Here is a 14,263-nt window from a genome sequence, read left to right on the forward strand (position 1 = left end):
TAACCATATGCGAGCATACATATTACCTTTCTTAGTTGCTATATTATGCCACCTGTCTTACACATATTATAATTACTCTTTTGCAGTTTTAGCCCAGAAGGATGATCAATCTAAATTTGTTTCTGTCAGAGAGTACTACGCATACAAACTCCAAATAAGAAACAACGATAGGTCATTTCTATTGCAGTTTGGTCGCCTTCCACAACAATATCTAGTAGACAACTATGTGAAGCTTGAAACACAAAGACTAGACTTTTACAGATTGCAACAAAGTGATATTAGAAGAGAATTCCCACAGGGAGTTGTTGATGCCATCGGCTCAGGCGAAACTGATGGTTCGGCTGTTGGTCAACGAATTTTCTACCTTCTAGCTTTATTGGTGGCCCAAGAAACATGAGGCGAAAATACATAGATGCGATGACATTGCTGCAAAAATTTGGAAAACCAGATATTTTTTTGACAGTTACATGTAATCCTAACTGGCAAGAGATAAAAGAACATCTTATGGCGCATGAGGAGTCGCAAAATCGAGCAGACTTGAATGTTAGAATTTTTCACGCAAAATTCAAGCAAATAAGGGAAGACCTTTTCGAAAAACACATATTCGGTGATTTTGCTGCCTATACGTATGTCATAGAATTTCAAAAGAGAGGTCTTCCACACTCACATATGTTGATCATATTGAAACCCGATTTAATATAAATCGTCCCGAAGAATATGATCATATTGTGTCTGCTGAAATACCAAACGCAGGAACGGAGCCTCACTTGCATAAAATGGTGACTAAGCACATGCTCCATGGCCTGTGTGGCGACAAAATCCCAAACAACGTTTGCATGAAAAAGGAAGGCAAGTGCAAGAATTCATTTCCAAAGCCATTCTCTAACGAAACCATACAGACATCGGATGCATACCCGATCTACCGCAGACGAAATAATGGGGTTACAGTGAACGTTAGAGGTGCTAGACTTGACAACGGTTGGGTTGTTCCATATAATCCCTACTTGTTAGCTAAATATGATTGTCATATCAATGTTGAAATATGTTCAACGATAAAAGCAATCAAATATATATACAAGTATATATGCAAAGGGAGTGACAGAATAAGCTTTACTTTATCGTCTAATAAAGAATCCTCGCTCATTGACGAAATAGATCAATACCAATCGGGTAGATGTGTCTCACCTCCAGAGGCGGCATGGAGAATTTTTAGATTTCCATTGAGCGAGATAAAACCCGCCGTTATACGTTTACAACTACATCTAGAAAATTACCAGCCTTTAAGCTTTAAAAAAAAAGGATCGGTTAAACATTGTAATTAATAATCCAATCCAAAGAAAGACCATGTTAACTGAATTTTTTTTACATGAACAGAACTGACAAAGGTGCGCAACAGTTACGCTTGACCTACTCCCAGTTCCCGGATCATTATGTTTGGATACAGGACAAAAAATATTGGAAATCTAGGCAATCTGGCGATTCAATAGGACGTATAGTTGCTGCTCATCCAACTGAGGGTGAAAGGTATTACCTGAGAATACTCTTATCAAAGGTTCATTGTCCTACCTCATTCAGTGACTTGAAAATGTGTAATGGGGTCCAGGCGACTACCTTTCGTGAGGCCTCAATGTTTACTTAGCTGATGACAACAGCCAACAATTATGTCTAGAAGAAGCTTCTGTTTTCCACATGCCTTACGAATTAAGACGACTTTTTGCCACTCTACTTGTTTATGCATGTCCAAATAATCCTAGAGAATTGTGGGTTGCCTACGAGAATCATATGGTCGAAGACTTTCTAACATGCCACCAAATGATACGCAGAGAGGCTACCAGAACTGCGCTGCAACAAATCAATGACTTTCTGAGGTCCATGGGGAAGAACATTCACGATTTTAGTCTGATACCTACGGACGTCTCATATGCAGAACTTGAAGACCAAACAAGAGAGATTAGAGCTGAGAAGAGCATCATTGTCTCAGAACAAGATTTAGGCGCAATATTGAATCTCAACGATGAACAAAAAATTGCATTTCAAACAATTATTGGTAAGGTAGAGTCGAATGGAAACGGTGCTTTCTTCATAGATGGTCCTGGTGGTACTGGAAAGACTTACTTATATAGAGCATTACTCGCAAAAATCATATCAAGTGGCCATATTGCACTAGCCACAGCAACATCAGGTATAGCTGCATCTATATTACCGGGCGGTCGAACTGCTCATTCAAGATTCAAAATCCCGCTCGATATAGCAGAGGGATCGGTTTGTAGGTAAGCAAACAGAGCTCTTTAGCAACTTTGATAAAAGAATGTAAGTGGATCATATGGGTCGAGGCCCCTATGGCAAAAAGAGTCGCCATCGAGGCTCTAAATGATCTACTTCAGGATCTAATGGACACACGGGAATGTTAGAAATAGGAGGTTATGTGTATATTATTTATGGAAGAGAGGATTGATAATTTAGAAGTTTGATTGATCTTGAAAACTCTTCTTTTATTGCTTATTGAATTGCTTTGTTGCTTGATTACAAATGAGGGGTGAAGTCCTCTATTTATACTACTCAATGGAGTAGTCTAGATCACTCCATCATCTACTACTATCTAGATATTTCCTAGTATTTCTAGACCTAGATATTTTACAAGATTATTCTACACACATTCTACACACTTTCACTACTACATATTACAAGAAGTTTCTACATAATGGGCTATAATCTTGATCCAAAATAGTTGTATACTTGCAAGCCCAAATCCAAAACAAATAGCCCACAATCAAGTTTAGTTTCCAACAGCCCCCCTTAAACTTGATTTCGTTACTCCGAGCATATTCCGTAATCTCTGAAACGTCTCGTGTTTTAGAGGCTTTGTGAAAATATCAGCAACTTGGTCAAGTGACTTCGCGTACTTTATCTGCACCTCTTTATTTGTAACACACTCCCTGTTGTAATGGTATTTCGTATCGATGTGCTTGCTTCGATCATGAAAGACTGGATTCTTTGCTAGAGCAATCGCAGACATGTTATCCACATATATCTCTGTAGCTTCCTTTTGAAAAAACTTAAGCTCATTTAGTAACTTCCTGAGCCATATTGCATGACAGGTGCACGATGTTGCTGCTACAAACTCGGCTTCACACGTTGACAGAGTCACAATGGGTTGCTTCTTCGAGCTCCATGTGAACGCCGTATCTCCCATATAGAACACAAAACCACTCGTACTCTTACGATCATCTATGTCTCCAGCCCAATCACTATCACTGTATCCAACTAGCTTGAAGTGCTCAGAAGGCGAATAAAACAGGCCATAGTCAATCGTACCTTTGATGTAGCGAAGTATCCTCTTGGCCGCCTTCAAGTGATTTATTGTAGGTGCTTCCATGTATCGACTTACTAGTCCAACTCCGTAGAGAATATCTGGCCTCGTGCAGGTTAGGTACCTCAGACTTCCAACCAAACTCTTGTATTTTGTTGGGTCCACCAAGTATCCTTCATCATCTTTTGACAATTTGAGATTGCAATCCACCGGTGTATTCATTGACTTGCAGTCATTCATCTTAAACTTCTTGAGCACCTCATTCGCATAACCTTCTTGGGATATGAATATTCCTTCTTTCTTTTGTTTTACCTCGATCCCAAGATAGTAAGCCATAAGTCCAATGTCGGTCATCTCGAACTCCCGAACCATTGCTTTCTTGAACTCCTCAAACATTTTAGGATTACTACCGGTGAATATCAAGTCATCCACGTATAGGCACACAATCATAACATCTCCATCATTGCTAACTTTGGTGTAGAGGGCATGCTCATGGGGGCATTTCGTAAAGTCATTCTGCTGGAAATACTTGTCTATCCTGCTATTCCATGCCCGAGGCGCTTGCTTCAACCCGTATAAGGCCTTTTTCAATTTTAGCACCTTATTCTCTTGGCCTTTCACGATGTATCCCAAAGGTTGTTCTATATAGACTTCTTCTTCTAAGTGGCCATTAAGGAACGCGGATTTGACATCCATTTGATAAATCTTCCAATTATGTTGAGCCGCAAGTGAGATTATCAATCTTATAGTTTCTAGACGAGCGACGGGAGCAAATACCTCGTCATAGTCTATGCCGGCTCGTTGACTATATCCCTTCGCCACCAACCTTGCCTTATATCTTTCAACTTCACCTTTGGAATTCTTCTTGGCCTTGTACACCCATTTTACACCAATAGCCTTATGTCCCTTTGGTAGTGTGGCAAGATCCCACGTATTATTCTTCTCGATTGCTTGAATCTCTTCGTTCATAGCACATTTCCACTTTTGGCTTTTTGTTGCGTCTTCATAGCTTATTGGCTCACAATCGGCAAGAAGGCAGAACAATGATAGATCCTCCATAGGCTGTGTTACCTCGTACAACTCCTCAATGCTCCTTGTGTGATGTTGTAGCCTACTTGATTCTCCTCCTGATGTTGGTGTCACTTCATTAGGTGTAGTGGTTGGAGTATGTGGAGAGTGCGGAGATGGTGTACTAGAAGGTTCTTGAACTTCTAGATATTCTTCGTTCTTTGCAGTACTCTCGAATGGATAAGGGAGAAAGTCGTAGTTCTCCTCTTCGGGAACATTCCAATCCCATGTTGCTTCTTCATCGAACACCACGTCTCGACTTGAGATTACTTTACCATTCTTGGGATTGTATAGCTTGTAACCCTTCGAACTTGAGTCATAACCCACGAATATGAGTTTCTCGCTTTTATCATCGAGCTTCGTCCTCTTCTGATCTGGCACATGAGCATATGCCACACTTCCGAACACTCGAAGGTGTGAGATGCCGGGCTTCCTTCCACTCCAAGCTTCAATGGGCGTTTTGTTCTTGACACTTCTAGTGGGCGAGCGATTTGATAGATAGATCGCACAGTCCACTGCCTCAGCCCAAAACTCCTTAGGCATCATTTTGCTCTTTAACATACTCCGGGCCATATCAAGAATGGTCCTATTTTTTCTTTCCGCAACACCATTTTGTTGAGGTGAATACGGAAGAGTTAGAGGACGTCGTAACCCGTTGTTGTCGCAAAATTTCTTGAATTCCTTGGATGTGAACTCTCCTCCACGATCGGATCTCAACGCCTTTATGGTGAGACCACTTTGATTCTCCACAAATGCTTTAAACTTCTTGAACATTCCAAAAGCTTCCGACTTCTCTTTTAGAAAATAGACCCATGTCTTTCGACTAAAATCATCAATGAATAGAATAAAATATCTATTTTTACCGAAAGACGGTGGACTGATGGGTCCACACACATCCGTGTGAATAAGTTCTAGAGGTTTCTTCGCTCTACTAGAAGCCTCTATTGGAAAACTGTTTCGGAAGTGCTTTCCCAGAAGGCATCCCTCACATATTTGATTCGGATGATTAATTGGAGGCAAACCCTTCACCATTCCTTTACTTGATAATAATTTTAAGCCTCCAAAATTTAAGTGCCCGTATCTCATGTGCCAAAGCCAAGAATTATCTTTGAAACATGCTTTTAAACATCTTGGAATGTCATGTTGAATATTTAGCATGAACATCCTATTCGTTGACATTGGCACCTTGGCAATCAAACCTCCTTTTTGGTCTCTTAAAGAAAGAGTACGATTTATCATGTGAATATCATAGCCTTTCTCTAAGAGTTGTCCAATACTCAGTATATTCGTCTTCATATTAGGCACATAATACACGTTAGAGATAAATTGATGCCTTCCATTTTTCAAGCGGATGAGAATCTTACCTTTGCCTTTAACCGGGACTTTAGAGGAATCTCCGAAGGTGATATTTCCACTAATTACCTCGTCTAACTCCACAAACATGTTTTTGTCACCGCACATATGGTTGCTTGCACCCGTGTCGAGATACCACAAATTTGATTCTCCGTTATCTTCACCTTTGCATGCTAGTAACAAAGTGTTTTTCACGGCTTCGGTATCTCCTTGCACTAAATTTACTCTTTCTTGCACGTAATTGTTTGATTTCTCGCATTCCGAAGCATAGTGGCCAAATTTATGACAATTATAGCATTTGGTTTGAGAATTGTCATACCTTGGCCTCCTACTTGTGTAGCCTCTCCCGCGACCTCTTGTCGGGTGAAAATTTTGACTTCTTTCTTCATTTCTGTAAGAACTATAACCTCCACGTTTGATATATCCTTGTCCTCGTCCTCGGCCACGTACTTGACCACGACCTCGTTGACTCGTTTGATGAGTCTTTTCAATGCTCTCTTCCTTGAAAGACAGTTTTACTTGTAAAGCTTGCTCCAATGGCTCCTTATTATTCTTATTGAACCTCTCTTCATGGGCTTGTAGTGAACCCATGAGTTCATCGATAGTCATTGATTCTAGATCTTTAGATTCTTCAATGGCTACGACTATATAGTCGAATTTTGAATCTAATGATCTAAGAATTTTCTCAATGACCCTCACATCACTTACAGTTTCGCCATTCCTCTTTAATTGATTGACAACCGCCAAGACTCTTGTAAAATAATCAGAAATTGATTCTGAGTCTTTCTTATTTAAGGATTCGAACTCACCTCGTAGTGTTTGTAGTCGAACCTTTTTCACCTTATCAACTCCCTTATAAGAATTCTCCAAGATCTCCCATGCTTTCTTGGCGGTGGTTGCACTTGCAATTTTCTCAAAAGCTCCATCATCTACACTTTGTTGGATGATGGAAAGAGCCTTTTGATCGTTCATCTTCATTAATTTTTTCTCCTTGCCGAGAGGACCTTTTTGTGCAGGTTCCTCATAGCCTTCCTCCACAATCTCCCATAAGTCTTGTCCACCTAGGAAGGTCTTCATTTGGATGCTCCATCGATCATAATTATCCTTTGTGAGGCGAGGAAACGTGATGACATTGTTGGCCATCATCTTGTTGAACCAAGCTCTTGATACCAATTTGTTAGAAATAGGAGGTTATGTGTATATTATTTATGGAAGAGAGGATTGATAATTTAGAAGTTTGATTGATCTTGAAAACTCTTCTTTTATTGCTTATTGAATTGCTTTGTTACTTGATTACAAATGAGGGGTGAAGCCCTCTATTTATACTACTCAATGGAGTAGTCTAGATCACTCCATCATCTACTACTATCTAGATATTTCCTAGTATTTCTAGACCTAGATATGTTACAAGATTATTCTACACACATTCTACACACTTTCACTACTACATATTACAAGAAGTTTCTACATAATGGGCTATAATCTTGATCCAAAATAGTTGTATACTTGCAAGCCCAAATCCAAAACAAATAGCCCACAATCAAGTTTAGTTTCCAACAGGGAAGTGTTTGGAGGTAAAATTGTTGTTCTCGGTGGAGATTTTAGGCAAACACTTCCGGTAGTTTCCAAAGGAACTAAGGCAGAAACAATAGCTGCATGTCTAACAAATTCTTTTTTGTGGCCAATGCTCACTATTCTACACTTGGAAGAAAACATGCGAGCCAAACTAGATCCTTTTTTCACAAAATTTCTTCTAGAGATTGGCAACGGTACAACTACCTCAACTGATGACATTGTCAAACTTCCATCCTCCATGCTCATCAGGTCCCACCAAAGTAATAACACACTAAATGCTTTGATAGACTACGTTTATCCAAACATTAATCTACAATCAATAACTAATGCATCAATTTTAAATCGTGCCATTAATTTTGACAACTAAAAATACTTTCGTTGATGACATTAACAACATACTGATTGTTAGGTTTCCAGGTGAAGAGACAGAGTACATCAGTTTTGATGAAACTATAGATCCAAATTATCAGACTCAATATGAAGACCTCTTGCATTCACTAACACCAAAAGGTATGCCACCTCATAAGCTTTTGCTAAAAGTAAACGCTTCTATCATAATGTTAAGAAACTTAAGCCCTAACGAGGGACTATGCAACGGAACTAGATTAATTTGTAGAGAGTTAAAAAGAAATGTCATATACGCTGAAATTACCTTTGGAGACTTCGCGGGTAAACAGGTCTTTATCCACAGGATTCCTTTGCAACCTTCAAGTGACGAACAATGTACAGTCCCATTCAAAAGGGTTCAGTTTCCGGTTAGGTTATGCTTTGTGTAAGTGTTAATTGGATCTTACATCAAACGTAGAACCTAGATTAAAGGCGGAAAACAATAACTAGGGTGAATCGAATATGAGTTACACTTTCGGGATCGATCTAACCAACAATATGTTGATACAAACGACGCCTAGATGATTGTATTCGGTTGGGATTTGGTCTGGGACAAGGATCACAGCAATAAACAACGGCTAGAGGGTGTGGGGTGTGTAACCTAATAATGAAACCCAAAACCCGTATTTATATATAATCACAGTGACCATCGGCCGGTGGTCTGGGACCTTCGGCCTATGGTGATAGTCCCTCGACCGATGGTCTCTACCATCGGTCGATGGTCTGAGCAGCCAACCAAACTGCTCGAACCATTTCACGTCATCATATTAAACAATCCAAACACATTGTACTAATGACGTAATCCTCACATGACTGAAATAGACAATACAATACGAATAGAACTCATTACAAAATAAAACTTGGGATTATGCACTAACAAACTCCCCCTAAGACCTAGTTCTATATCAAAAGTCTTCAGTCGTCATCCAATTTATTCGTATGGATCGATTACCATGTTGTTCAAGTAGCACAGCTTAGCTACTTTAACATACTGTTCAGCATGCACCCTGTTCTCTCGACGATAGAGCATACGGTTGTAATACAACGTGAAAATATCAGCCTCGGTACAGTTTCTCAACCAAATCGGATCCAACACACGAATGCACTCAACATCATCTTCTTTTAGCTTATCCAACACAATCACAGCTTCTTCAAAACGATCATCGTAAAACCACCATCTGAACCTCTGATCCCAATTCTGCGGCAACTTCCTCAATGGTACCTTCTTCATAGTCTTTGCCCGCTTATACTTTACAATCCTTCGAGATTCACCAGTTCTAGGATCAACTTTGTAACTTATCCTAGAAAACTGTGGTCTAAAACCTTCCCAATTCGGAGAATTAAAAGCAATTCGAATCTTCTTCACCAACAACGAAGATCGATCGTTCATTCCACAATACAACATCCTCAACCTGGCAATCTGAATTAGCCTGAATTAGCTCAAAGTACGGTAGCGACTTGAATTCGTGACCATGTTTGAAATAATCAACGCCAAATTCTCGCTTAACTGCAAACATGTTGAATTCTTCAATGTAAGCCCATGATAGAATTCTTCCTTTTGCACTCTTTCTCAAATTAATCATCTTCAAATATTTCGGCTCAAGCTTCGGTTTTTCACAATACTTTCTAATCCTCAAGATATCTCTCCAATCAACTTCCAACTTTTCAGTTCTTTCCTTATGATATTTGACTGGCAAAAATCCTTCAGGCAAAACTTCGGTTCGTTCTTTCTCTTTGCACTTTCGATCCAAAAGTTCATCATTTGTTCTAAACAACTCCTCAAAACAGGAAGATCTTCATTTTTATCATTTCGATATGTAGGAAAATCTTCATGAGTAACATCTTCAACCAAACCATCAACATCTCTATCACTCAAATCCTCAGTAATCTCTGGGCCAAAAGATTCATCCTCGGAAGGAGAATCGTCGGACTGTGCGTCAGCAGCTTTAGCTTCCTCTTGCTCTAGACGCACCAGTTCGTCCAGCTCTTCTCTAGAGAGGTTGTGAGGAATCTCTCCCTCTTCTAGTTCATCATAAACAACAGAATGCTTGAGCTCATCCTGTTTAGAAAAGAAATCACTAAAATTATAATCAATTTTAAGAGGAATTACTGACAGTGATGTAGCTTTGGAGGAACCAGGAGCCTCCACCATTCGGTTATCAGTCTCATCCTCAGTCATCTCAACCAGATCAAACTTCTCTTCCCACGCAGTCATCTTAGCCAGAGCTGATGCAGCCAACTCCTTAGCTTGAGAAGCTTCTCGTTTCGCATCAGTTAATAACAACGATTGATCACCAACTTTTCTTTGCAACAGGTCAACTTGCAACGATAGCCTTGTAACATCTTCAGACTTAACACGATTCCCCTCCTTCAACTGCTCAATTTTCTCATCCATTTCCTTCCTCATTCTCAAATTATCAGCCATAGCTTGAACATACAAATCATTCAAATTTCGAAGAGTCGAGGAACTAACACCTCCTTCAGTTCCAGCATGAATCGGAGCTTCCGGAGTAGGAGTAGAAACAGTCTCTTGGGAGACCTGTTGAACCACAAGTGGTGACTGTTGCGTTGACGGACGTTGTTGTTGTTGTGAAGTTTGTTGTCCTTGAGTCTGCGGTATCGGTGTCACTGGTTGAGTTCCAGCTGAAGATCCACCAGCATCTTTATAAACCAGCTTGAACCTTCTTTTCAATTTTAGCTTAGTTGAAACCTGAGAACTCTCATCTTCAACCAATCTCCTTTTTGATCCCCTTGAAGCTTCCTGAACACCAACATTTGGATTAACATCACCAATCTCATCAACTAATCCACCAGCACCTAACCCACCAGCAGCTTGAGTATTCACTGGTTGTTCCACTTCTTCATCACTATTTGCTACTTCAAAATCAGGTTCTCGATCAGATAAGCTATTTTCATTTCTCCACTTCTTCCCTGGAGGACACTGATAAGTTTCTTTTGCAAGATGACACACAAGCTTGCCATCATTAGCACTCTTCTTTTGATTCAGTCGATTGAAAGTAAGATCTGTCATATGTTTCAAATCAATGACATCTTTCCTCAATCTTGGCAAATCAACAGTTTGCTGGTTGATCATAATTTGTAAGAACCTTGGATAAATCAAATATAACTTGCTCGTCACATTTTCCACCAGTAGATCAAAGATGACCCCGGAGAAATTGAAATCAGCTTTTAAGACTAAAGCAGCAAACATCCCTTGATAAATCTCGCTCAGTTCATCAAAACCTCCTTGTAACGGACTTAAACATCTCAGCACAACAAGAGACAAATATCGATACGGTGGAGTGAATCCACTTCTTTTAATTGTTGCTCTTGTGATATCACCAGAATACTTGCATCTTAACACACATCCAGTAATCTTTGTCTTTGACAACTTCTTCGGCATATTCTCATCATCCTCGAACAAGAAAGTGTTTCGAATCGTATCTTCAGAAATCTGAATCTCCTGACCACAAACAGTACTTATAATTACCTTCCTGTCATCTACAGTCTCAACTCTTGCACGTTCCCAGAACTCTCTCCGATGTGAGTAATATGCCGTACAGGGCATAGAGATAGCTACAAATACTCTTGAACGTTTCAGAAACTCGATTACACCCTTGTACTTACCAGCATTAGGACCTTTCTCATTGAGACATGCAGTGAGATTGGAACCACTGTTAGCTTTCAATCCTGGAAGATCAATAGAAAACGGACCCCCCGAAGACTCAGTATCTGATTCATGTGCAATGTTTTCTGGATCAGCTTGAACACCTGACATTATGAAAATAACTGCAAACACAATTCAAATCAGCACAGAGTTTCCATGACTTATTTAGTCATCACATGGTTGTCATAACAGAATATATTACATCATTTAGTCTATGATATCAAAGTCACAATACCCTGTTCGAAGTACGATTATTACAGACATAGAATAATGTATCAATGCTAACAGACTAGAATCATCAAATTACATACTACGCTGAAAATACATTGATAATGCTAAAAACGAACATATATTTCGTAGCATTATTCCTCAAGAAAAACAAGCTTTTAGTTGCAATTGTTCTATTTACAAGTGATATTCGTTTAAATAATAAAAGGTGAAGACAAAAGACAGATTCGACGAATTGAAGACGCAAACGACCAAAAAGCTCAAAAGTACAAAATACAATCAATAAGGTTCCAATTATTGATAAGAAACGTCTCAAAATTACAAGAGTACAAGATTCAAAACGCAAAGTACAATATATTAAATTATTCGCAAGGACGTTCGAAAATCCGGAACCGGGACCAGAGTCAACTCTCAACGCTCGACGCAACGGACTAAAAATTTCAAGCCAACTATGCACATGAATATAATATAATATATAATTAATTCTTAAAATTAATATATATATTATATTATATTTAAAAACCGTCGGCATAAAAAAGCAAAGACTTTTGAGTCTCCCCAGCTGGCCATGCGATCGCATGGCCTGGAAGGCATAAATCCATGCGATCGCATGGTGCACAGTTCCAGCCCACATGCCTATAAAAATTGAGCTTTGGTGCACCACAAAAACACATCTTTTTCTTCTCCTCATTCAACGTATAATATTTATATTTATATTATAATTTTAATTTTAATTTATAATAATAAGGGTGTGTTAGCGAATGTTGTAAGGGTGTAAGTCGAAATTCTGTCCGCGTAACGCTACGCTATTTTTAATCATTGTAAGTTATGTTCAACCTTTTTAATTTAATGTCTCGTAGCTAAGTTATTATTATGCTTATTTAATCCGAAGTAATCATGATGTTGGGCTAAAAATATTAAAATTGGGTAATTGGGCTTTGTACCATAATTGGGGTTTGGACAAAAGAACGACACTTGTGGAAATTAGACTATGGGTTATTAATGGGGTTTATATTTGTTTAACTAAATGATAGTTTGTTAATTTTAATATAAAGATTTACAATTGAACGTCCCTATAAATAACCATATACACTCGATCGGACACGATGGGCGGGGTATTTATATGTACGAATAATCGTTCATTTAACGGGACACGGGAATGGATTAATAGGCACTAGAATTATTAAAACAGGGGTGAAATTATGTACAAGGACACTTGGCATAATTGATAACAAAGTATTAAAACCTTGGGTTACATTCAGTCGACATCCTGGTGTAATTATTAAACAAAGTATTAAAATCTTGTTACAGTTTAAGTCCCCAATTAGTTGGAATATTTAACTTCGGGTATAAGGATAATTTGACGAGGACACTCGCACTTTATATTTATGACTGATGGACTGTTATGGACAAAAACCAGACAGACATATTAAATAATCCAGGACAAAGGACAATTAACCCATGGGCATAAAACTAAAATCAACACGTCAAACATCATGATTACGGAAGTTTAAATAAGCATAATTCTTTTATTTCATATTTAATTTCCTTTATTTTATATTTAATTGCACTTCTAATTATAGCACTTTTATTTATTGTTATTGTATTTAATTGCACTTTTAATTATCGTACTTTTTAATTATCGCAAGTTTATTTTATCGCACTTTTATTTATCGCAATCGTTATTTACTTTACGCTTTAAATTAAGTCTTTTATTTATTTAATATTTTACATTTTGTTTTAACTGCGACTAAAGTTTTAAAATCGACAAACCGGTCATTAAACGGTAAAAACCCCCCTTTATAATAATAATATTACTTATATATATATTTGTATTTTTATAAAATAAAACTAATATAGCGTTAAGCTTTGATTAAAAGATTTTCCCTGTAGAACGAACCGGACTTACTAAAAACTACACTACTGTACGATTAGGTACACTGCCTATAAGTGTTGTAGCAAGGTTTAAGTATATCAATTCAATAAATAAATAAATATCTTGAGTAAAATTGTATCGTATTTAATAGTATTTCCTTGTAAAATATAAGCTATTTTATATACACCTCGCATAACATCATACATAATAACAAAGACAAACATAGAAACATAAACTCAGAAACACTTATCCCACAATGGGATTCTCTGGTACTAGCTTTTCCACATATTGAACCATACCAAGTTTCTCAAACACATTATGCAATAAGGCTGCATACGGAAATGGTTCTTCCATCTCAAGAACATCTTTCATCACATGAATGAGAAAGTGGCCCATATTCACTTGAATACCCTCTAATAGGCAATACAGAAACAAGGCTTCAGTACCAGATAACTGATTATCTCCTTCTTTTCTAAAGGTCACATTACATTTGATTATTCTCAAGTGTATCTCATGTTGTTGTGACACCTCATCATCACTAATCTCAACCCTACCGGTATTGACTACTTTCCCTGGCTTGCATAACCTTGCAATTATGTCAGACAATTTGAATCTGTTGGGAATCTTTCGAAGATCTTTGCTAGGATATAGTATTTTAACCCCAGTGTGAGGAACATTCAACAGGTCTGAGAATTCCTCCAAAGTCCACTTATACTGTTGGTTAAATAGGCCTGAGTGCACAAATTTCTTCTTACTATCCTCTAAGGCAACATTGGCATAAAATTCCCACAGTAATTCA

At 38.3% G+C, this 14,263-nt stretch overlaps 1 protein-coding gene and 1 long non-coding RNA gene across 3 annotated transcripts in view; both read left to right on the forward strand.

Moving 5' to 3' along the window:
• The window catches only part of LOC139899251 (uncharacterized), a 41,919-nt gene extending 40,362 nt beyond the window's left edge, over positions 1 to 1,557 (forward strand). For both annotated transcript variants that reach the window (XM_071882068.1, XM_071882067.1), the window contains one exon: positions 87 to 1,557. In XM_071882068.1, the coding sequence (XP_071738169.1) occupies positions 87 to 397 (311 nt within the window). In that variant the 3' untranslated portion in view covers positions 398 to 1,557. The remainder of the gene's footprint in view (positions 1 to 86) is intronic.
• A 93-nt stretch (positions 1,558 to 1,650) lies between these two features.
• LOC139899252 (uncharacterized) lies at positions 1,651 to 8,048 on the forward strand. Its single transcript, XR_011777399.1, has 3 exons — positions 1,651 to 2,406; positions 7,297 to 7,566; positions 7,716 to 8,048. It is a non-coding gene; the product is annotated as an uncharacterized lncRNA (long non-coding RNA).
• Positions 8,049 to 14,263: the final 6,215 nt, after the last annotated feature.

Source organism: Rutidosis leptorrhynchoides, chromosome 3, assembly GCF_046630445.1.
Source record: "Rutidosis leptorrhynchoides isolate AG116_Rl617_1_P2 chromosome 3, CSIRO_AGI_Rlap_v1, whole genome shotgun sequence".
In the NCBI taxonomy this organism is placed as follows: Eukaryota; Viridiplantae; Streptophyta; class Magnoliopsida; order Asterales; family Asteraceae; genus Rutidosis; species Rutidosis leptorrhynchoides.